At 42.8% G+C, this 25679-nt stretch overlaps 1 protein-coding gene across 1 annotated transcript in view; it reads left to right on the top strand.

Moving 5' to 3' along the window:
- Nucleotides 1–25407, top strand: part of LOC126484872 (neuronal acetylcholine receptor subunit alpha-7-like) — a 330385-nt gene extending 304978 nt beyond the window's left edge. The window contains exon 9 of the mRNA XM_050108467.1: nt 21190–25407. Within this exon, the coding sequence (XP_049964424.1) occupies nt 21190–21693 (504 nt within the window). The 3' untranslated portion in view covers nt 21694–25407. The remainder of the gene's footprint in view (nt 1–21189) is intronic.
- Nucleotides 25408–25679: the final 272 nt, after the last annotated feature.

Genomic DNA, 25679 nt, shown 5'->3' with positions numbered 1-25679 from the left:
GGCCAACCGGACGATACGGCGGTCATTTTTCTGCCAAACTGCGGGCGGGACTCCTGAATGGCCAGTAGTGGAGTAGTGGAATACACACTCACCGAGTCAAAACCACAAGACACTATGGCGAAATCATTCGTTAAATGCCTTTCTTTACAGCTATAATATACTCATAGTAGCCTACTACGTACAGCAAAGGAAAATTTGATACACTGGCTGTAAAAATTATTCGTTACTTGCATTTATCTCCTTTAAGGTTCGTTTACTAGACATATTGCAATGAAAGTAACGTAAATAAAAAAAATATAGCGTATAGCATTTGTTGTGTATCGGAAGTGCCTGTATTACGTCAGATGGATGAAAGTCGTAAGCAGTTGTTCACTTGTGACATGCAAAAAGTGTGAGACGTATTAGTACTTCTTGTCACGTCTTCAGACTTTTCACACAGCCAATTTACAGGTCTGTTTCATATTGCAAGTTGTTTTACATGTAATAAAAAGTAAAAACGACTTACTTCGCATAGATACGAGTACTTGGTTGGTTTCCACAAGGCTCCTGTTCATATAAGCCCTGTTGACTGCGACTGCCCTCTACTTTCGTATTTCTTCAAAGCGTGGAAATGTTAACATGCGAAATCCACCTTCACCTTTATTGGAAAACCAAATGCAGCACAACCTGGCATCGTTTACGAACGGCCGCAGAACGAATTACAGATGTCAAAAACAATACTGTACAATTACTAATGTGTTTACTTCAAACATGTAAGCCTACCGACTTCATCACAAAACGCTTCATTATTTCAACTCGTATTTAAGATCGCAAAAGCTAATTACGTACTAAAAACGATATACAACTAAATCGAACATGCATGCACAACGCATAACAAGTCTCTCAATAATTCAAATACCTTTTAATCGTTTCCAAAAGTCCTCTGAACTTCAACTCAAAAGCACGGTAAACATAGGAAGTGCGAGAGACGTTTGGCAGAAAAATCAACCAATCACGGGCAACTTCACCTATGACCACTCTCTCTGTATACAGGCTCTCTACTACATCCGTTCTCCGCACGCCACCTTGTGGCGTATGGCGGAAGGTATTATGTATCACTGATATTCATTTCCTTCCCAGTTCCATTGACAAATGGAGCAAAGGGAAAAAGACTGTCTATATGCCTCCGTACGAACCTAATATTATCTTTTCTTCGCGGTGTTTACGCGAAACCTACGTTGGCTTCAGTGGAACAGTTCTCCGATCAGCTACAAATATCTATTCTCTAAATTTTCGCAATAGTGCTTCGTGAAAAGAACATCATCTTCCCTCCAGAGATTTCGATTTGACTTCACGAAGTATCTCCATAACAGTCGCATGTTGATCGAATCTACTGACAACAAATCTAGCAACGCGCTTCTGAACTGATGCGACGTCTTCCTCTAATCCGACCCGGTTTCGATCCGAAAGACTCGAGCAAGTATTCAAGAATGGGTCGCACAAGTGTTTTATACGTGCTCTCCTTAGTGGATGAGCTAGACTTTCCTAAAACTCTTCCAATAAACCGAAGTCGACCATACGTCTCCCTCGTTACCATCCTGATGAGATTCTTTTTTGCTAGAACTTTCTTTTCGTTCCATTTTATCTGACTGACAATAATAGTCCTTAAAAGTTGTGTTTGTTGCATTATACAGGGTTTCGCACTTATTTTGACCATTCCAAATACCTTTTTAGCCAGAAGCAAAATAAAATTTAGCAAACAAATATTGTGTTACTACCGGGCAGGACATTAAACAGCATGATTACCTTTCTTGTAGCTTTGTTCGTGACGAAGATATGAACAGCAGTACGTCTTTTTTAAATAACACACTATATTTTAGATTCACAAGGAGAGACCACAACGTTAGGATCAAAGATTTACTTCAAACTTTGTACACCTTTAGTAGGCCATTAAAACATTACGAGCAAATAATAAGGTGTACTACTCTGGAAATTCCGAGAAATTCGCAACAGAAGTTTTACCCATTATGTTCCTTACGTATCTGTGAATAGCGGCCGCAGGTTAGAGATCATTGTGATCAAGTGGTTAGCGTTCGAGCTGTGTAAAAGAAACATGTATGAGACGAGGGTCCAGCTCGCGCTGAAGCTTAATTTTTTAATCTATCCTGTCGGAAAAAAGAGAAAGTTTTCAAAATGTCAGCGAGGTATGTTTTCCCTTGGTAACTCTGAACATTCCCTGTAAATGCGGGAAAACTGAATTCATTCGATGTCATAGATGCCATTTCAATTTATGTTTTCGATGTCTGTATGACAAATACCATCGTGCGTGCGATGTCGAGAGCACATCCGACGAATAATTGTGCATTATTCTTGTGGCCTGGCACATTGTGACTTACTACATAACTGAATAACGTCATTCGCATAATTATTAATCGAGGTTTGACTTGGGCTTTCCAAGCATGTCCCTCGTCCTTGAAAATTTAATTGAGAATAATAAACGCTCAAATAACATATGAAATTCACTACAACTTCCGTAGACGCGCGTGATTATTTTTTTTTTTTCGTTACATTACCTCTCAAAAGTCATATACATTAAATTAACAGACTAGCGAGGAAAGAAATATAGAATATAATTTAAGTGTTTGCCGGATTCGAACAATCGCCTCTTCTTAAGTAATAGAACCCAGTACGTTGTCCTCGATGGTGAGTGTTCATCGGAGGTGAGGGTATCATCTGTTATCATCTGCAGTGCCCCAGGGAAGTGTGGTAGGTCCACTGTTGTTTTCTATCTACATAAATGATCTTTTGGATAGGGTGGATAGCAATGTGCGGCTGTTTGCTGATGATGCTGTGGTGTACGGGAAGGTGTCGTCGTTGAGCGACTGTAGGAGGATACAAGATGACTTGGACAGGATTTGTGATTGGAGCAAAGAATGGCAGCTAACTCTAAATATAGATAAATATAAATTAATGGAGATGAATAGGAAAAAGAATCCTGTAATGTTTGAATACTCCATTAGTAGTGTAGCGCTTGACACAGTCACGTCGATTAAATATTTGGGCGTAACATTGCAGAGCGATATGAAGTGGGACAAGTATGTAATGGCAGTTGTGGGGAAGGCGGATAGACGTCTTCGGTTCATTGGTAGAATTTAGGGAAGATGTGGTTCATCTGTAAAGGAGACCGCTTATAAAACACTAATACGACCTATTCTTGAGTACTGCTCGAGCGTTTGGGATCCATATCAGGTCGGATTGAGGGAGGACATGGAAGCAGTTCAGAGGCGGGCTGTTAGATTTGTTACTGGTAGGTTTGGTCATCACGCGAGTGTTACGGAAATGCTTCAGGAACTCTGGTGGGAGTCTCTGGAAAAATGGAGGCGTTCTTTTCGTGAATCGCTACTGAGGAAATTTAGAGAACCAGCATTTGAGCCTGACTGCAGTACAATTTTACTGCCGCCAACTTATATTTCGCGGAAAGACCAAACAGATAAGATAAGAGAGATTAGGCCTCGTACAGAGGCTTATAGGCAGTTTTTTTTTCCCTCGTTTTGTTTGGGAGTGGAACAGGGAGAGAAAATGCTTGTTGTGGTACGAGGTATCCTCCGCCACGCACCGTTTGGTCGATTGCGGAGTATGTATGTAGATGTAGACGTAGATCTACGCTCCACTTGGTAAGCGCGAACGTTAACAACAATGACTTCTCGCAGCCAGCTCCTTCCTACAGATACATCACTTATATAATAGACGCGTAAAACTTCTCTTGCGCTTTTCTCAGAATTGCCAGAGTAGTGCTCCTTACTACTCGCACATTATGTTGTTTTAATGGGGCCTACTGATTGTGCACAAACTTTGAAGAAAATCAGTGATCCACTTCCTCTCCTCCAGATTTGTTCAAAAACGTATCACTTTGTCACTCACGTAAACATGACATTATCATAAACGTAACACAAAAGTGATTTTGACGAACCTGTGAAGGTATCAGGAGAAACATAGCTCGTCCTCTTCCTAGAGCTAATATGAAATAAATGGAAGCACAAGGAAAACGCACACCGGCTATTCAGCCAACCGCTGAAGGTTTGGTTTGTGTGAGTACAACGGACACCAACGAACAGAAGGCAGAAATGTCACATCCACGAATAGTCTCTTTCCTTCCATCTTCCCTTACGTCATGACTAGCCAATCGTAGTAGAGGGCCAATTAAACGTTTTACAACAGCGACGTCAGACATCGATAGTCTGTAATAAATAGAAGCACCTATCCCCATGCAAAACCAGTCGTGCCCTGAGGAAGGCCGTTGCAATTCGGCCGAAGCCTCGGTTTTAGTTTATTATAGTTGTTAGTTTTTAGCAATGACGCGGCATAATACCCAGAAGAACTTTAATCACTATGACACCGGCCGCGGAAGCCTACGTTCTTATAACTTAGAAGTAGTTATCCTCGGAATAGTGAAGCAACTTAAATCACTTAATAAAAGCAAATCTTCCGGTCCAGACTGTATATCAATTAGGTTCCCGTCAGAATATCCTGATGCAATAGCTCCATGCTTAACAATCATATACAACCGCTCGCTCGGCGAAAGATCCGTACCCAAAGACGGGAAAGTCACACAGATCGCACCAATATTCAGCAAAATCAGTAGGAGTAATCCGCTAAATTGCCAGCCCACATCATTAACGTCGATTTACAACCAGAATTTTGGAACATATATTGTGTTGGAACATTATGAATTACCTAGAAGAGAAAGCTCTATTGACACACTGTCAACACGGATTTAGAAAACATCGTTCTTGTGAAACACAACTAGCTCTTCACTCATACGAACTGTTAAGTGTTACTGACAAGAGATTTGAAACTGATTCCGTATTTCTAGATTTCCAGAAGGCTTCTGACACTGTACCTCACAAGCAGCTTGTAGTCGAATTGCGTACTTATTGTCTCCGTTACGTGATTGGATTCGTGATATCCTGTCAGAGAGGTTACAGTTCGTAGTAACTGACGTAAAGTCATCGAGTAAAACAGAAGTGATTTCTGGCGTTCCCCAAAATAGTGTTATAGACGTTCTGCTATCCCTTATATATATAAACGATTTAGGAGACAATCTGAGCTGCCTTCTTAGGTTGTTTGCGGATGACGCCGTCGTTTATCGTCTAGTAAAGCCATCAGAAGATCAAAACAAATTGCAAAACGATTTGGAAAAGATACCTGTGTGTTGCGAAAATTGGCAATCGACCCTAAATAATGAAAAGTGTGAGGTCATGCACATGAGTGCTAAAAGGAATCCGTTGAACTTCGGTTATACGATAAATCAGTCAAATCTAAAGGTCGTAAATTCACCTAAATACATAGGAATTACAGTTACGAACAACTTAAATTGGAAAGAACACACATAAAATGTTATGGGAAAGGCGAACCAAAGACTGCGTTTTATTGGCCGACCACTTAGAAGATGCAACAGGTCTACTAAAGAGACTGCCTGCACTACGCCTGTCCGTCCTCTTTTGGAGTACTGCTGGGCGTTTGGGATCCGAATCAGATAGGTTTAACGTAGTACATCGAGAAAGTTCAAATAAGAGCAGCAAGTTTCGTAGTATCGAGCAATAGGAGAGTGTCACTTGCATGATACAGGATTTGGGTCGGACATAATTAAAACATAGCCGTTTTTCGTTGCGGCGGAATCTTCTCACGAAATTTAAATGACCAACTTTATCCTCCGAATGCGAAAATATTTTCTGGACACCACCTACATAGGGAGAAACGATCATCATAATAAAATAATGGAAATGAGAGCACGTACGGAAAGATATAGGTGTTCGTTTTTTCCGAGCGCTGTTTGAGATTGGAATAATGGAGAATTATTGTGAAGGTGGTTCGATGAACCCTCTGCCAGGCACTTAAAAGTGACTGCAGAGTATCCATGTAGATGTAGATGTAGATCTTCGATAACGAACTAAAATGGGCGAAAGACAACCTTAGGTCCTATAAGTTTGTAACAGGAATTTCGGAGCACCTTGTATACCGCCTGTCCAAAACGTTCCGAAACTCATTATGTTCCTCGCATACAAGCGATTGCAGCGCAGTGGAAGGTTGAACTAACGACTGCACGCAACAGATGTGCATTCGACCAGTCAGTTTCCAGCAGGCAGTGTACAACAGTGGATTCCAGCCGTAGTGTGCGAGTGTTGTTGCGTCATAAATTGCAATGGAGCAACATCAATAAATCAAGTATTCGAGACATTCTCCAGACTGTTTCGAAGGAGAGAAGAGTGTGCATAAAGTTTGTCCCTCACACTTTGTCTGCCAAACAAAAACAACGACCGTGTGGACGCCTGCTGCAACTTGAACGAAATTAAAAACGCGGGTATTTATTCTCTGGAAAAAAATCGCCACAGGTGAAGGGAGTTGGTGTTACCAGTATAAACCTACCGCAAACGACAAAGTGCTGAACTGGTCTTTGATGGTTAGCCAAGAGTGAAGAGGAAGCGAATGTGATGCACAAGTTCAACAATATTCCGAAGAAGGATTTTTGTGACAGTTTCACATGGTTTTATGAACGTCCTACAAGTTGTTCTCAAATGCGGGGAGACAATGTAGAACACCTGAAGCATAAAACCACCAGTTAACTTGTCTCTATACTTTATTAATCCATTCTCAAAACTTTTTGGACAGAGTGGGTATACTTTCATCACCTGTGCCAAGCTGCTTCTGATATATTCTTTACTTCGGCCATACTTCGTAGGCAGAATTCCGTCTCTTCTACTGTGTCGTTCCAAATTGCGATGTCGAGCAAGTCGTTCTTCACCCTCCTGCTGCTCTCTATATCCTTTGTCTTGGCTCTGTTTATCCTCTGTTTATCTCCATTACATCCGACCAGGAGCCTATGTATCACTTGCGAACCGTGGCTATGATACCTGCTCGCCATGAACTTTGATTCCAGCTCTTAAAATTTGCTTTCACTTCCGTTATTCCTTCATCGATGTACAACTAGAATAACGGTGGTATTAGCTAAATCCGTGATTTGTACCGTCTCTAACTTGTCTATCGTGAACTCAATGGTTTATAACACCCACCTGGGTTGTGTAGATGAACGTAGGGACTTCAGAAAGTAAGTTACATATGTCGTCTCACGCTAAGACCATTGCTCAATAACAGTAGCGCACTGTCAGTGAGAAAGGTTTTCAATTTTCTATAGCCACAGTTCTGCTACGGCAAGGGTGACAGGTGCATCGCAGGAAGGGAGTGAAACGGTACGGCAACTGCAAACGTACTCCAAAGATGAGGTACGTAGGAAAGTATCATTCTTGTGGACAAAGCGTCTACATTGCACATAGATTCACCTCGATATTTTTGACGGTGTGTGGACCAAATGTAATGTCGCGCCAGCCATAGTGAATTGGTGCCAACAATACGACCAAGGCTGCATAAACGTGGGTGATGCTGAAGCTGAAAGAACACGCGGAGTGGAAAGAGATTTTCCAATGATGAGGATGCTCACACGCCGTTTCTCGAAAGGATTCGCGACCAAGGAGCGGATTCCCATTGTTGAGGAGTTGAACGGTTGGTAGGATGTTCAGACCATTGTTTAGAGACCTGGTTCAAATGGCTCTGAGCACTATGGGACTAAACATATGTGGTCATCAGTCCCCTAGAACTTAGAACTACTTAAACCTAACTAACCTAAGGACATCACACACATCCATGCCCGAGGCAGGATTCTAACCTGCGACCGTAGCAGTCGCGCGGTTCCGGACTGAGCGCCTAGAACCGCTAGACCACCGCGGCCGGCTAGAGACCTGGTGATTATGTTGAAAAATTGTATCAACTATCCGTATCACTTTGAAGTACAGTGCAGCATTCAATAAAAGTTACTTGACCTGCCACAATAATGTGTAACTTACTTTTTGAAATCCCCTCGGAGATTACTCCTGTGTAACTGTACATAAACAGCAATCTTCTGTAGATTATGAACATCCACTTTATATCGTGTAAGCCTCTTTCTTGCTTCTTAAATGCTAGAAAAGTATTCTGATTTTTCTTCAGCCTGCATTCTATTACCAAGAGTAATGTCAATATTTACTTCACTAGTACTTTTTCGCTTCTTGAAAGCGAACTTTTCTTCGCCAATTTCAGTCTGCAAATTATTCTCTCAATTCACTTCACACAAATAATTTCAGTCACACAATTATTGTTTCACTTCATCAACTTAGTGGGTACCTGACTGCCTCAAACAACTGAAACAGAGAATCAGCTGTAGAAACGTACTTTATATGAAAGTAATAGGAGAACACATTACATACGTTCTTCAGCCATGCTTATTGCAAACGTTTCTGAGGATTTTATTTTAATACTGTACCAGTAGTTCTAGTGTTATATCTGTGATTACGGTGTTGCTGTCATACCATCTCTGAAAACTTGGAATGCTGCTGGCAATTTAATACTCCTCTCCGGTGACGTAAATCTTCCCGTTTAATTTCGCAGATTAGAACTTTGTACTTCTGCTCGTTGCCGTTCGATAACTTTTTCTGTAGTCAGACAATTCACTTCAGACATTAATCTAACTGTCGGTGAAACATCCAGATGTCACCTAAAAATGAATACGAAAGAAAAAGAAGAAGAGTTTTTTTCGATTGTACGAACAGAAAGTGAGCGTATGAGTTCAGTGCTGATTTCTTTAAATGACATTATTATTGGCTCTGAGCACTATGCAACTTAACTTCTGAGGTCATCAGTCGCCTAGAACTTAGAACTAATTAAACCTAACTAACCTAAGGACATCACACACATCCATGCCCGAGGCAGGATTCGAACCTGCGACCGTAGCGGTCGTTCGGCTGCAGACTGTAGCGCCCAGAACCGCACGGCCACTCCGGCCGGCTTTAAATGACATTATTATTATTATTATTATTACTATTATTATTATTATTATTATTATTCGAAGGCGTGAAGACAAGAATACAGACAGGTGTCTGTATTCGATTTATGTTGCTCGTGTTTCATTTCAGTCGTTAATTTGAAGATCCGAATCACTGCAGTTGTAACAGTCTGTGATTAACATGGAACGAACGAAAGCAACGTCGTTCCATTAATATCTGTAAAACAGAGTAAAGATAACACAAGAGGAAATATAATTTTTTTAGATTGCCAGCATGAGTTGGTTTATTCCATCTCGTCCTCAGATCGTTTTGAAGACTCATTTAGTTGTGCACACAAAAAAATGGGTACTCGTTTGAACCAGTCATTTTAATGAACATTTCACCACCAGAAAATCCACCTGAACACAGCCAGTTATGTACAGAAAAGATACGTAAAGAGGCAGAATACGGCGCTGCGGTCGGCAACGCCTATATAAGAAAACAAGTGTTTGGCGCAGTGTTAGACCGGTTACTCCTGCTACAATGGCACATTAAGAGATTTAAGTGGGTTTAAACGTGGTGTAATAGTTGGCGCACGAGCGACGAGACACATCTCCGAAGTAGCTATGAAATGGGAATTTTCCCGTACGACCATTCCACGAGTGTACCGTGAATATCAGAAATCCGGTAAAACATCAAATCTCCGACATAGCTGCGGCTGGGAAAAGATTCTGCAGGAACGGGACCAACCATGACGGAAGAGAATCGTTCAACGTGGCAGAATTGCAACCATTCCGCAAATTCCTGCCGATTTTAGTGCTGGGCCATTAACAAGTGTCAGCGTGCGAACCATTCAACGAAATATCATCGATATGGTATTTCGGAGCCGAAGGCCCACTCGTGTACCCTTGATGACTGCACGACACAGAGCTTTACGCCTCTCCTGGCCCGTCAACACCGACGTTGGACTTTTGATGACTGGAAACATGTTGCTTGGTCGAACGAGTCTCATTTCAAATTGTATCGAGAGGATGGACGTGTACAGATATGGAGATAATCTCATGAATCCATGGACCATGCATGTCAGCAAGGCATTGTTCAAGCCGGTGGGGGCACTATAATGGTGTGATGCGTATAGATACGACCCTGACAGGTGACACGTATGTAAGCATCCTGTCTGATCACCTGTATCCATTCATGTCCATTGTGCATTCTGACGGACTTGGGCAATTTCAGCAGGACAATGTGACACCACACACGTCTAGAATTGCTACAAAGTGGCTCCACGAACACTCGTCTGAGTTTAAATATTTCCACTGACCACCAAAGTCCGCAGACATGAACATTATTGAGCATATCTGGGACGCCTTACAACTTGCTGTTCCGAAGAATCTCCACTCCCTCGTAATCCTACGGATTTATTGGCAGTCCTGCAGGGTTCATGGTGCCAGTTCGCTCCAGCACTACCTCAGACATGAGTTGAGTACATGCCACGTCGTCTCGCAGCACTTCTGCGTGTTCACGTGGGCCCTATGGGATATTAGGCAGGAGTGCCAGTTTCTTTGGCTCTTCCGTATATCTAGACGACCCTGGTTCATCAGCTACATTATAGAAAAAAATAATTTTCTGTTAAAAAATTATAGCTCATTACTGTAACTCACCGAAAATAATTAAATAAACTATTCAAACAATTTTCGGGCTTGCAGGCAGTCGTTGTTTACTATACCCTACAACTTGTGGACTCGGCATCTGAACTACCGAATCCTCGATGATTCGCCTGACTGGAAATTCCCAGTCGAAATGTGGAACGTGGTGAACGAAGCCCAGTTGCAGGCCTTAAGTTTCTTTGAATATTCAGTTCGCCGGGAAAGTTAGTTTCATGTTCCATTGGGACATTTACACGATAAATCGTAATGATGTGGAACGAGTCATTTTACATTCACATCACAAATTAATTTCTAAATATAGCAACATGCTGTCCATTTACAAATTGGTTCTCTTTCTTTTTTAAAAAAATAATATAGGTATATGAGTCAGTAATTACTACCCACCGCCTTTTACACATTAGAGTAATGATCATTCTTCTATGAAATAGAAGCAGTAGAAAAAGAGAAACTTTTTCACTCTGTTTTCAGATTTTACTTTGCTATCTGTCGGACATTTTATTTCACTGGATAACTGATCAAAAATTTTGGTTGCAGCATTGTTCACCCCTTTCGTGCTAACGACAGTTTTAATGTGGAGTAACGAATGTCATTTCTCCTTCCGGTATTGTAATTATATACCTCATTGTTCTAGGCGCTCAGTCCGGAACCGCGGGACAGCTACGGTCGCAGGTTCGAATCCTGCCTCGGGCATGGATGTGTGTGATGTCCTTAGGTTAGTTAGGTTTAATTAGAGGTTTAATTAGTTCTAAGTTCTAGGCGACTGATGACCTCAGAAGTTAAGTCGCATAGTGCTCAGAGCCATTTGAACCATTTTGAACCTCATTGTTCCTTTGAACTGCTCTGGATTACACTACTGGCCATTAAAATTGCTACACCAAGAAGAAATGCAGATGATAAACAGGTATTCATTGGACAAATATATTATATTAGAACTGACACGTGATTATATTTTCACGCAATTTGGGTGCGTAGATCCTGAGAAATCAGTACCCAGAACAACCACCTCTGGCCGTAATAACGGCCTTGATACGCCTGGGCATTGAGTCGAACAAAGCTTGGATGGTGTGTACATGTACAGCTGCCCATGCAGCTTCATCACGATACCACAGTTCATCAAGAGTAGTGACTGGCGTATTGTGACGAGCCAGTTGCTCGGCCACCATTGACCAGACGTTTTCAATTGGTGAGAGATCTGGAGAATGTGCTGGCCAGGGCAGCAGTCGAACATTTTCTGTATCCAGAAAGGCCCGTACAGGACCTGCAACATGTGGTCGTGCATTATCCTGCTGAAATGTAGGGTTTCGCAGGGATCTAATGAAGGGTAGAGTCACGGGTCGTAACACATCTGAAATGTAACATCCTCTGTTCAAAGTGCCGTCAATGCGAACAAGAGGTGACCGAGACGTGTAACCAATTGCACCCCATACCATCACGCCGGGCGATACGCCAGTATGGCGATGACGAATACACGCTCCAATGTGCGTTCACCGCGATGTCGCCAAACACGGATGCGACCATCATGATGCTGTAAACAGAACCTGGATTCAGCCGAAAAAATGACGTTTTGCCATTCGTGCGCCTGGGTTCGTACACTATCGCAGGCGCTCCTGTCTGTGATGCAGCGTCAAGGGTAACCGCAGTCATGGTCTCCGAGCTGATAGACCATGCTGCTGCAAACGTCGTCGAACTGTTCGTGCAGATGGTTCTTGTCTTTCAAACGTCCCCATCTGCTGACTCAGGGATCGAGACGTGGCTGCACGATCCGTTACAGCCATTCGGATAAGATTTTCCATATTCTGCTAACAGTCATTGGATCTCGACCAACGCGAGCAGCAATGTCGCGATACGATAAATTTCGCGTCTGTAGCACGTCATCTTCGTGGTGTAGCAATTTTAATGGCCAGTAGTGTACATTAAAATCGCCGTTGCTTAGAGGAACCAAAACAAAATGGCGCAGCCCTTTGATAAATTGGAAGAGTGTGTGGTTATTCGTTTTCTGGAAGTGTGCTGCAACAATAAACCATCATACGATATGGTGGTCAGGTGGCGCAGACGCCAGTAGTGTATTTACAACAAACTTCATGAGGGATAAATATCTTGTGAAGCAGTAGTTAAAAAAAATGGTTCAAATGGCTCTGAGCACTATGGGACTTAACATCTGTGGTCATCAGTCCCCTAGAACTTAGAACTACTTAAACCTAACTAACCTAAGGACATCACACACATCCATGCCCGAGGCAGGATTCGAACCTGCGACCGTAGCAGTCGCGCGGTTCCGGACTGAGCGCCTAGAAGCAGTAGTCAAAATGCCATATGGCATTATTTATCAAAAATATGTAAAAGATTTCAACTTCATCGAAATATTAAATAAACTATGTTCATAACTTCACAGAAAGAGTAACGTTTCTTACGTTTACGTATCTAAACAATACTCTATACAATTATTGCTTTGTAAGTTGCACAGAAGGACACTTAGTCTAAAACAACTTGTATATTGATTTTTGTGATGCGGAGCCTTTATAGCCTGCTTTTATGTCCCTGGGTCTAAATCGTGAAGGAAATACAAGGTGTGGACAAAAATATAGGAACACCGCGAGAAAAAGCGTGCTTCCCATAAATGCAAAACTAGTCAAACCTGCAGGCTGTGCTGTAGTATATTATCATGAACGGCATATCCTTAGTATATTACAAGTGTCATTCGCGGTCAGAACAGTGTTCTGTGTAGTTGTAAGAGCATTATATCGGAGCTAAGTGAATTCGAAGATGGGTAAAATATTGGTGCTCTTATGGTGGATGCTTCCGCAACCAAGACAGCCCAAGTGTTTGGTCATTCAAGACGGGATTTATATTGCATACAAGGAAAGTGGAACGCATCAGCCGCTAAATCACAATTCAAATTACAGTGTATGTCGACTGATCGTGACGGACGGTCATTGAATATTTTTGTGATGAAAAATAAAAAAGGACAACAGCTAAAAAAGTTGAATGTCGCACGCGCGAATTTTTCAGCACCAAAACAACACAAAGGGTGTCCATAAGCATGAAAATGCAGTGCGAGCAGGAATACCAAAACCACTCACCAGTGATGCAAATGCCTGTAACAGGGAAACGTAGTGCCGAAGCCAAAACACCTGTAGTATGCATCAGTGGAAGAATTTCATTTGGTCGGATGTGTCTTCTCTCACACTGTTTCCAAATTCTTGGCAGGTTTACGTGCCAAAAGTGAAACACGGCGGGGCTTCGGTGGTGGTTTGTGCAGCCATAACGTTGTATTCCATGGACCCCGTGGTTACTATGTAGAATCGCATTCTTCTTCTTCCTGGCTCTATAGCCCTTGATGGGCCTTGACCTGCTCTGAGACATTATTCACTTCGTCCATCTCCAGCGTCTTCCTTCTCCATCCTCTGACTCCAATAATTTTTACATCTTCTTATATGTCATCAAAATATCAAAGTCTTTGTCTTCCCCTGCATGTTCATCCCACTGGGTTTTGTAGCGACGCCTTTTTTGCTGGGTTGCGTGTTCCATGCGAAAAACATGGCCTACTCACTTCAAGCGGTTTATTTTAATGAACTTTATGATTTCAAGATCTATATATACAATCAGTAAAGTTCAAACTTATATCGCCTACGCCACGTTCCATCTTCGTTAGTGGCTCAATGGGACACCTTTCGTTCAAAACATCGTTAGCTCTTCACACTGTTGTGTCACTGTCCAGGTTTCTGAGCAGTATGTTAATATTGTAGGTATTAAAGTTTTATACAGTTGACACATTGTTCTTCTGGACAGATTTCTGGGCGTACGTTGTGGGGCCAGCCCATAATAGCATTTATTAGCTAGGCGTATGCACAACTTTATTTCCATACTAATATCATTCTGCGATGTTACTAGTGTTCCCAGGTAGCAAATTCACTATACATTTTATTTGTGCCAGGTCAATTTCCTACATTGTATTTAGTTCTGGTCGTCTTATTCGCTCTCTTCTTTGGTTTTGCTGACGTTCTCTTCCAGTCACATTTCTATTGCTGCTCCCACCAGTGCCCTATATGTTTGTTTAGTAACTAGTTCTGTGCTTGCAGCAATATCCTCATCATCTGCACAGGCCAGAACCTGTACCATTCTATTGTATATTGCCCCTGTTATATTGAATTGAGCTATCCTTATTACCTTCTCTAGTAATATGTTAAAAAGGCATCTCCTTCCCTCAGTGCACAGTTAATTTCATAACTTGGATTTAAGTTTCCCTGTATCGTACTTTACAGTCCACTTTACCCACAGCCAAACTCATGAGATGTATTAAGTGTTTTGGTATGCCCATTTCACTCATAGCTTCAATGAGCTTATTTCTTTTGATGGTGTCATCTGCTGCTTTAAAATTAACAAATGTATGATGTGTTTCTACACTGTATTCCATTCTTTTTTTCCATATCTGCCTCAGACTGGATATTTGGTCAATAGCTGATTTGACAGATCTAAAGCCTGCTTGATATCTCCCAACTGCTTTTTCTGCGAAAGGTTTTACACTGATACAAAGCAGGGAGCAGAATGTTTTACTCTACTGGCCATTAAAATTGCTACACCACGAAGTTGACGTGCTACAGACGCGAAATTTAACCGACGAGAAGAAGACGCTGTGATATGCAAATGATTAGCTTTTCAGAGCATTCACACAAGGTTGGCGCCGGTGGCGACACCTACAACGTGCCGACATGAGGAAAGTATCCAACCGATTTCTCATACACAAACAGCAGTTGACCGGCGTTGCCTGGTGAAACGTTGTTGTGATGCCTCGTGTAAGGAGGAGAAATACGTACCATCACGTTTCCGACTTTCAAAAAGGTCGGATTGTTGCCTATCGCGGTTGCGGTTTACCGTATCGCGACATTGCTGCTCGCGTTGGTCGAGATCCAATGACTGTTAGCAGAATATGGAATCGGTGGGTTCAGGAGGGTAATACGGAACGCCGTGCTGGATCCCAACGGCCCGCAGTCGAGATGACAGGCATCTTATCCGCATGGCTGAACGTATCGTGGAGCCACGTCTCGATCCCTGAGTCAACAGATGGGGACGTTTGCAAGACAACAACCATCTGCACCAACAGTTCGACGACGTTTGCAGCAGCATGGACTATCAGTCGGAGACCATGGCTGCGGTTACCCTTGACGCTGCATCACAGACAGGAGCGCCTGCGATGGTGTACTCAACAACGAACCTAGGTGCACGAATTATCATGATGGTCGCATCCGTGTTTGGCGACATCGCGGTGAACACACATTGGAAGCGTGTATTTGTTATCGCCATATTGGCGTATCACCGGACGTGATGGTATGGGGTGCCATTGGTTACACGTCTCAGTCACCTCTTGTTCTTATTGACGACACTTTGAACAGTGGACGTTACATTTCAGATGTGTTATGACCCGTGGCTCTACCCTACATTCGATCTCTGCGAAACCATACATTTCAGCAGGATAATGCACGACCGCATGATGCAGGTCCTGTACGAGCCTTTCTGGATACAGAAAATGTTCGACTGCTGCCCTGGCCAGCACATTCTCCAGATCTCTCACCAACTGAAAACGTCTGGTCAATGGTGGCTGAGCAACTGGCTCGTCACAATACGCCAGTCACTACTCTTGATGAACTGTGGTATCGTGATGAAGCTGCATGGGCAGCTGTACCTGTATACGCCATCCAAGCTCTGTTTGACTCAATGCCCAGGCGTATCAAGACAGTTATTACGGCCAGAGGTGGTTGTTCTGGGTACTGATTTCTTAGGATCTATGCACCCAAATTGCGTGAAAATGTAATCACATGTCAGTTCTAGTATAATATATTTGTCCAATGAATACCCGTTTATCATCTGCATTTCTTCTTGGTGTAGCAATTTTAATGGCCAATGGTGTATATGCAGTATTCAATAATGTAATATCCCTATAGTTTGTGCATTACAGGATTTATAGTGAATCAAACAAGGTCGCATTACTGATAAGAATCATGCGAGCATTTTGTACAATCAGGTCCAGACGATGGCACGATGTTTGTTCTCCAATGGTGATGCCGTGATCCAAGACAACAGGGTTCCTGTTCACAAACCTTGCATCGTCCAACATTGGTTTTGTGAGCACAATGATAAACTGTCGTATCTCTCCTGGCCACCATAGTCACCATGTCACAATATTACTGAGCCTTTCTGGTGTCCTTTAGAGAAAAGGTACGCGATCGCTATTCACTCCCATCACCATTACCTGAACTTGCCACTATCTTGCAGGAAGAATGGTATAAGAACCCTTGAAAAACACACAGAACCCGTATTTATCCATTTCAAGATTATTGGAAATTTCTTTGAATTCCAAATCTTTTCCTGCGTCATACTAGGCGTGGTAATGTGTTGTACACTGGAGAGCCAAAAAAAAAAAAACAAAAAAAAACTAGTGCGCCTGCCTAATATCGTGCAGGACCCTGCGAGCATGCAGAAGTGTCGCAACATGACATGACATGGATTCGATTAATGTCTGAAGTAGTGCTGGAGAGATCTGACTCCATGAATCCTGCAGGGCTGTCCATAAATCCGTAAGAGTACGAGCACATTACAAGGCATCCCAGACATGCTCAATAATATTCATGTCTCGGGAGTTTGGTAGCCAGCGAAAGTGTTTAAACTCAGAAGAGTGCTCCTAGAGCCACTCTGTAGCAATTGTCCTGCTGGAGATGCCCAAGTCCGTCTGAATGTACAATGGACATGAACGGATGCAAGTGACCAGACACGATGCTTACGTACGTGTCATATCTAGATGTATCAAGGGTCTCATGTCACTCCATCTGCACAGTGCCACACCATTACAGAGCCTCTACCAGTTTGAACAGTTCCCTGCTGACATGCAGGGTCCATGGATTCATGAGGTTGTCTCCTTAGCCGCACACGTCCATCCGCCCAACACAATTTGATACAAGACTCGTCCGACCAGGCAACACGTTTCCAGTCGTCAACAGTGCAATGTCGGTGTTGGCGGGCCCAGGCGAGGCGTAAAGCTTTACGTCGTGCGGTCATCAAGGATACACGAGTGGGCCTTCTGCTCCGAAAGCCCATATCGATGATGAAACTTCCTGGCAGATTAAAACTGTGTGCCGGACCGAGACTCGAACTCGGGACCTTTGCCTTTCGCGGGCTAGTGCTCTACCAACTGTGCTACCTAAGCACGACTCACGCCCCGTCCTCACAGCTTTACTTCTGCCAGTATCTCGTCTCCTACTTCTGCCAGTATCTCCTCTCCTACCTTCCCGGGTTCGAGTCTCGGTCCGGCACACAGTTTTAATCTGCCACGGAGTTTCATATCAGCGCACACTCCGCTGCAGAGTGAAAATCTCATTCATTCCATATCGATGATGTTTCGTTGAATAGTTCTCACGTTGACAGTTGTTGATGGCCCAGCACTGAAATCCGCAGCAATCTGCGGAAGGGTTGCGCTTCTCTTACGTTGAACGATTCGCTTCAGTCATCGTTGGTCCCGTTCTTGCAGGATCTATTTCCGGCCGCAGCGATGTCGGAGGTTTGTTTTTACCAGATTCCTGATATTCACGGTACACTCGTGAAATGGACGTACGGGAAGATCCCCATTTCATCGCTAGATCGGAGATGTTGTGTCCCATCGCTCGTGCGCCGACTGTAACACCACGTTCAAACTCACTTAAATCTTGATAACTTGCCATTGTAGAAGCAGTAACCGATCTAACAGCTGCACCAGACACTTCACTTATATAGGCGTTATCAACCGCAGCGCCGTATTCCGCCTACGTGAACGAGTGTACAAAGTAAATGGCTTATTACTATACACATAACTAGGTCTACTTTGTGTCTTCAGGTCGATACCACAATGCCAAGTAATGGCTAGGGTAAACCAATCACGACCAGAATTTCCAGTAGTGACGTCGAGAGTAAAATTAATCTTGCATCCACGGAAGAATATAGGTCCACTTAATATAACTGCTTGGGCTGTTCCATTGCCCCCCAGTATATTTTATAGGCTAATAATATGTTTGTACACAGGCGTGCGGTGACGGCGTTGACGATACACACGTCGACGAGGCATAGTGCTTTAGTGATGTTGCTGATTGAGCTCACAGCGGAATGGTTCCGCTGCCGTGCACTGCCCGCTTATACAGCGTAAAAAGTATTTAAACCGACAAACTCTGGGGGGTTGTAGGGGACATCAAAATAAATATTTTTCCCTAATGTCATTTTTTCCTATGAGGATTATTTAAACCGGTGGAGGCCGCATTACGCTCTTCAGTTGTTAGAGGCCGTATTACGATCTTCAGTTGTTAGAGGCCGTATTACGATCTTCAGTTGTTAGAGGGCGTATTACGCTCTTCAGTTGTAGGCAACTGCTGTCCACCAGCGTAGTAGTGCATTGTCTCTGTTTACTAATGGAGTGATACACCTGGAGTAAGTACACCGATATGGTTGGTTCTTACTACGTAGCGCACCACAACAACGAGCTGCACAGCGGGTTTATCAACAACAATATCCTAATCGCCGTATCTGGCATCATACGACCTTTGCTGCTGTGTACCAACGTCTGCGTCAGACCGGGTCATTTAGCAGATAACCTGGACAGGGACGCCGTCGCATGGTAAGAACGCTGCAATTTCAGGAAGCTGTCTTGCAGCATGTGGAGCGGGATCCTTCAGTCAGCACTCGTGCAATTGCACGTAACATGGGGCCGAATGAAACGAATGTAAGAACAGTCCTTCGAGAGCAATTGTTACGTCTATTTCACTTACAGCATGTCCACAACCTGGAACCAGTTGATTATCCACCCAGAGCACAGTTTTCGCAGTGGTACCTGAAACAGTGTGAAATGCATCCTACATTTCCATCCTCTGTGCTGTTTACCGATGAAGCAACGTTCGGGCGTGATAGAGTCTTCAACATGCACAATTCGCATGTTTGGAGTGAGGATAACCCACATGGCACAGTTACTAGCTCTTATCAAGTGCGGTTCTTCGTTAATGTGTGGGTCGGTGTTGTTGGGGACTGTTTAATTGGGCCGTATCTGCTATCTAGGCCACTAAATGGCAAGCACTATCACAATTTTTTCGCCAGAATTGCTGGAAGACGTTCCGCTACCTACAAGACAACGCATGTGGTTCCAACATGACGGAGCGCCGGCACATTTCAGTCGTCGTGTGCGTCGATTCCTGGACCGACCGTTCCCAGAAACGTGGATTGGGAGAGGTGGTCCTGTACCATGGCCTGCTCGATCCCCAGATATGTCTCCTCTGGACTTTTTTGTGTGGGGAGAGATGCACAACCTTGTTTACGCTACTCCTCTTGCATCAGAAGAGGATCTGGTTGCCCGTATAGTGGCAGCAGCAAGAACAATGCAGGATACTCGGGTTTTTACCCGTGTCAAACAGAACATGATCCGATGGTGTAACCTTTGTTTACATGTCAATGGGGGCATTTTTGAAAATCTACTGTAATTGAAATTGGATTGTGTTAATGTGTTGTCTCTTGGTCATAAAAAATGGAAAATTGTTTGTTGGTTAGTTAATTTGCCGCCAGAGAAATCTTCTTCTACAGGTTTAAATACTCCTCATAGGAAAAAATGGCATTTGGGAAAAATATTTGTTTTGGTGTGTTGTGTACATAGCTCCGCGTAGTCAGCGCGTACACAACTTTCCCACTAGAGCGCGCCCCGCTAAGCACAACAGCGCAAGCGCAGCGCTCGTCCGTCTCCGCTCTACGAGATGGCGCTGCCATAAAGACGGACCAAATTCTGCTTCCGCCGATCCGCGTATTAACATGTAACGCAGCCAATGAGATTGCTGCTAACGTAGAACCTTTTCTCCTGGCGGATCACACTCGCGCAGTGATACCTGAACGCGCGACGTGTTATAACGAGTGTACAGACCTCCGATTAGTCAGTCTGCATTAGTCTGTAGTTAAGTTTCAGTATGTGCCTAATAAGATTATCATATTCCTGTACGTAGCCATGAAGAGAAATGTATAGACACTTTGTCAAGTATCAGAGATATGTGAGAATAAGATTAACGTACCAAGACCAAAGGAACTTCAGATTGTCAATTGTAAATAGCATCCAGAAACAGTTACGTAATATCTATGATTTTTATTATTTTAATAAATGTGTGTGAAAATTAATCAAGTTCTGTTTAAAGTTGGTCCCCATCAATCTGCTACTCTAAGCGTGCAAGTGGCATTTCTATCGTCTGACCTAACGGCAGAAGATAAACACGCCACGATAAGACCACGAGACATCTTGCTGACACTCGCCTGCTTCGTTAGAGCGACAAGTCAAATAATATGATGGTGTGTGTACCGAAGGTCTTACAGCACGCACACCACATGGTGTCCCCTAAACCTCCCAGAGTTTGTCGGTTTAAATACTTTTCACCCTGTGCAGCGGACGCTTGACCTCGATTATTAATTATTAATAAAGTGTGATTCTTGATCTCTGTAACCGCTAAACGCACATCATTTGTATTTGAATACGCATGCCTATACCAGTTTCTTTGGCGCTTCAGTGCATGTCTGGTGTTCCCATTTTTTGTGCACTCCCTGTTTTTACGTCGTCGTAGAGGGATTCGACATTACACCTGTACAGCACCATAGAATCTGGTGCACAGTTGATAGCTAATCACTGTGGTTTTTCTTTCCGTTGTGCGCAGATCAAGAGCGTGTTCCTGCAGTGGCTGCCGTGGATCCTCGGGATGAGTCGGCCGGGTAAGAAGATCACACGCAAGACCATCCTCATGAGCAACCGCATGAAAGAACTGGAGCTGAAGGAGCGGTCTTCCAAGAGCCTGCTGGCCAACGTGCTGGACATCGACGACGACTTCCGCCACCACGCGGCTGCGGCGGCAGCGGCCACGCTGGCGGCGAATAGCGCTCCTGCGCCGACGGGCGGCGGTTACTTGCCGAGAGCGGCCACTGCGGCCACACTGGACGACGCGCCCTGCTCGTCAGCCCAGCGCGAGCTACAAGCTATCCTGCGCGAGCTGCAGTTCATCACCGGCCGCATGCGCAAGGCTGACGAGGAAGCCGAGCTCATCAGCGACTGGAAGTTCGCCGCCATGGTCGTCGACCGCTTCTGCCTCATCATCTTCACGCTCTTCACCATCATCGCGACCGTGGCGGTGCTCCTGTCGGCTCCCCACATCATCGTCCAGTAGGCTACCGGCGAGCAACGAGTTCACTGTCGACGGGAATGGTTCGTCGAAGACTTCTGTCCCACCACCCATCACCGGGGCTGCAAGTTACTTACGACGGGTGCCACATATCATAATGTTCTAGACGTCGGTGATAGAAGTGCGTTCAGGTCTTCCGCTGACCAAAGTGCAGTGTAAAGACGTACACCTCGCTATAAAAGCGGCCTCCGCTGCTGCGTTAATTCCTGACTTTGGCCGCGTCATTCCTCATAACTCACCAACATCTTTCAACTTCCGTTGTACAATCAGTGGAAACTGCTGCCATTTCTGTCTCCAAAATAAGAACTGTACGCGTGAACGAAGCTGAATTCGCTAGACCTTAAACTGTTGTCAAGCTATTGTAAAGTACTCTCGTATGTTCTGAGATTGTGTTGCACTCACTGGAGGACAATAGTTACGCAAAGGACGTGTTACAACGCGATCAGTGTCTCAGGACGAAATCTGCCTATCAACGGCTCGTCAGCGATTGTCTGATGAATGTTTATCCCTTCACTCTTGTCTGCAGCCTGTCGCTGGACGATGCTGTAATGAGGAATTGACTAACTCTTCCACTGTCTTCTCCGTCTGCACCGACGCAAGCCGCGTGCAGACGTAATAAAGACCTTATTAGGTCACAATATATTGTTATTGTTGATAATGTTATTGTTAAAGAACTGCGGCTTAGGTTCGCAGCGTTGAAACTAACGGTGCCGGAAGAACTACAATATTACTTTTGCGTAGTCTTCCAGCACAGCTCAATTATATCTTGTTCAACAGATCCTTTCCGATTGGTTGAAAGGTGCTCTTTGCATTGTTCAATACATGTTATCGAAATCGCGAGAAGGTATGCATGAATTTGTCTCACAAAAATTGTTTTTATTTCATTAGTTTAAAAGATGCATAACAATTTGTAAATATCAAGAGATATATTGTAAACTGTAACAAAGTTTTTCCTGTGATCTGCTCGTCACAAATTTTTATATCTCCGTGAAGCTGACATTGTCTTGTATACACGACTAGAATCATGGATAATAGCTGTAGTTTCAGTGTCTGCTAAGAAAGCAGCAGCACACATAAGATTTTATCGAAACGAATTGTTGAGAAATATAATATTTATTAACTGTATGTCAAACATATTTCATAAGTAAAAGTACACTTTCATCTAAACTTCACACAGTCTATCGCCGAAGTGCTTGTCCTTATATTTCTCTCGACATTTGGAAATAATATCTGGAAACTTTAATTATTTAACGTATATCGAAACGAAAAGTTAATTCACAAATTCCTTGGTTTTCCGGAGCTTAAGATTAATATCTATTCTGTACAATGAAAATGAACTAGAACAGTTGCGTCTTAACTTTTCTGCATTTTATGTTGCCAACTGGAAGTTAATTTTAGGAAAGTAGAGCTCAGCATATAACAAAATGCTACTGGATATGATCCTACGATGAAATTCAACAATAATCATAACGGCCTCTATCAGTTTCAGGTGCATGGAGTAAAAGTTATGTGGCGGGTTTCAAAAGCAGCCAGAAGCATACTTCTCTGCTCAAAATAGCGTACAAACAACATCATTGTTATGTAATTCAAGAACGTGAAGAACTTTCGTTTCAATAATATATTCTAAAAGTTGTGGGCAATTAAACTTTGTCACCTATTCACCCACTCGACTTTATTTCAGTCAAAGTTGCCACGGAAATCGAAGAGAGAAGTTGAAGCATGTCACATACTGGACGATAATAATCAATCCGCCAATGTACAGTTCTTTAGTGAACCTTATCTGAAAAATGGGGGCAAACTGATGGCGGATATCAAGTCTTCGCCAATGTGAAGACGGGTCTAGTTATTCGCTAGCTAGGGAGTCTCTCATTTCTCTGAACAAGAAGACTGTCTTGGCTCTTTATTTCACTGAACACTTGCACGACAATCGCTGTATCCGCGCCGTAACTTTATTTTGTTTGTTGTTCATTTTCGCTTACTTTCGGTTTCAAAATAATATAAATCACAGCATTTACGACCAAACATTCTAGCAATAAATAATGGAGTTGTCGAGCTATTTGATGAGCTGTCTGGCAAAGTACGATTAAAAATGAAGCCATATGGTCAATCAGTTATGGGTCGTATCAAGAACTGTAATAATAACAATATCGTAATAATAATATCTTGCGAACGTTCTATTTCCCGTTGCAGTAACAGCCAAAAATCAGAGTCTTGAATACAACATTATTGCTTATCACTGTCGAAACAAGTGTGAATAAGTTCATTACCAAAACAATTTTGTTCCGATAAACATCTACTTGTCTATGAATTTCTTGTAGCTGTGGTATCGAAGCGCTGCGGATTGGTGACAAAGGAGTTGGTCTGCCACGTACAGTGAAGCAAAAGGTTGATTCTGGCAGTGGCACACAGACTATTATTACTGAAGTATCAACAGGTTAAAACTCACATATACACGAAATTGGTATCAAAATGTTTTCATCTTCCTCTTCACAGAATTGCAATTTACTTGTTAGACTGCTACTGTTTAATCTACAGCACAATGTGCAGTAGTGAGGTGACTAACTACGCGAACCATGATGAATTAACAGTTCTAACACGCCCTCTCAGTGGGGCAGCACACTGTCAAAGCCCTTCAATATTGTAATTTTAACTGGCTGTTGATTACTCGCCTGAATTCCTCTGTTTTCGGATTGTTTAGAACACAACATTACGCGATCATCTACGTAACCTTCGGCGTTTCATGTATCACCTGTTATCCTTTAACATGTTTCCTACCTGCTTCTCTGCAGCATTATAAATTGTTTGTTGTCATATAGAGGCTGCCGAGGTCGGGGAAAATGCTGACAAAGAAAATAATTCTTGTATCCCTGGATTGCATCACAATTTAGTGCTTGTAAAGTGCATGCTGAAAAGAAAATAGTGCCGTGGGGGCTTAATCTACAAATAATAATTAGCTTTTTATGCTGTTACCAAAGATTTTGCTAACAGAAGTGGTTTGGCAAAAAACCTGAGGTACTTACTCGTTTTTTAATACCTAGGAGTGTGTTTCAACCGACGGCAGTGGAGAGGATCTGAAGAATAACTGCAGGTCACGAAGGGAACAACAGTCGCCGATCGCTATTAGCCGCGCTTTGAAGTTCAATTTAGAGCCGCAACTATCGTGTTGGCATTGTACATCAAATCATTCGAATTTCTTGAACGATAAAAAAACGAACATAAATTAATAAAATTTAAATTAAATTGAGTTGTTAAACATGTTTGTAAGCATCCCGTATGTTTATGAAATTAAACTGTATGAATATAAAGTGTCATTCCCTAAAAGATAATTATCTCTATTATATAAGTTTGAAGTCTTAAGAGAAACATTTTTATAAAACACTGTCAGAAAAGTTCAAACTCAATTAACTGCTGCGAAAGCAGACTGTTTTAACCGAGCTTCCAAACCCATGCAACTCACTGAAGGGTTGCATTGAGTTTGCGAAATATGAAAACTATAAATGCCGTGACAAGGCAAAAATAATGTATTTTTAAAGAAATGCCTTTAATCAACCAAATAAATTATGATTTATAAATTACTGGTTTTTTAGATAACCGTATTTTGTACTGCGACGAGGTGTCCTGAAGGTAATGTGTTCAGAAGACTCACGTATCAAACGCACAATATGTATGCTGCTAATTGTTGTAGAGAGTTTGCAATGTATACTTTCGTAAGTAGAAGATAATACAGAATTAAATGTTACCAGATGTTCGTAACGATATTACTTTTTATCTTACGTCCTACCATAGCTCCAACCTGAAGAAAGTAATGTATGCTTGAGACTTTAGCATGTTCAGATATGTGTTTAAACAGTTTCCTTGCTGACCACCTCCGAAACGGAAACACTAGTCTGTAACACACACGCCCCAAACAGGACACAGATAAAAACCGATCGCTATCTACAGTTACTGATACACAGAGAAGGAATCAATAA

The sequence above is a fragment of the Schistocerca serialis genome, chromosome 6 (assembly GCF_023864345.2).
Source record: "Schistocerca serialis cubense isolate TAMUIC-IGC-003099 chromosome 6, iqSchSeri2.2, whole genome shotgun sequence".
NCBI lineage: Eukaryota > Metazoa > Arthropoda > Insecta > Orthoptera > Acrididae > Schistocerca > Schistocerca serialis.
This window is presented reverse-complemented; position numbering and strand designations above follow the sequence as displayed.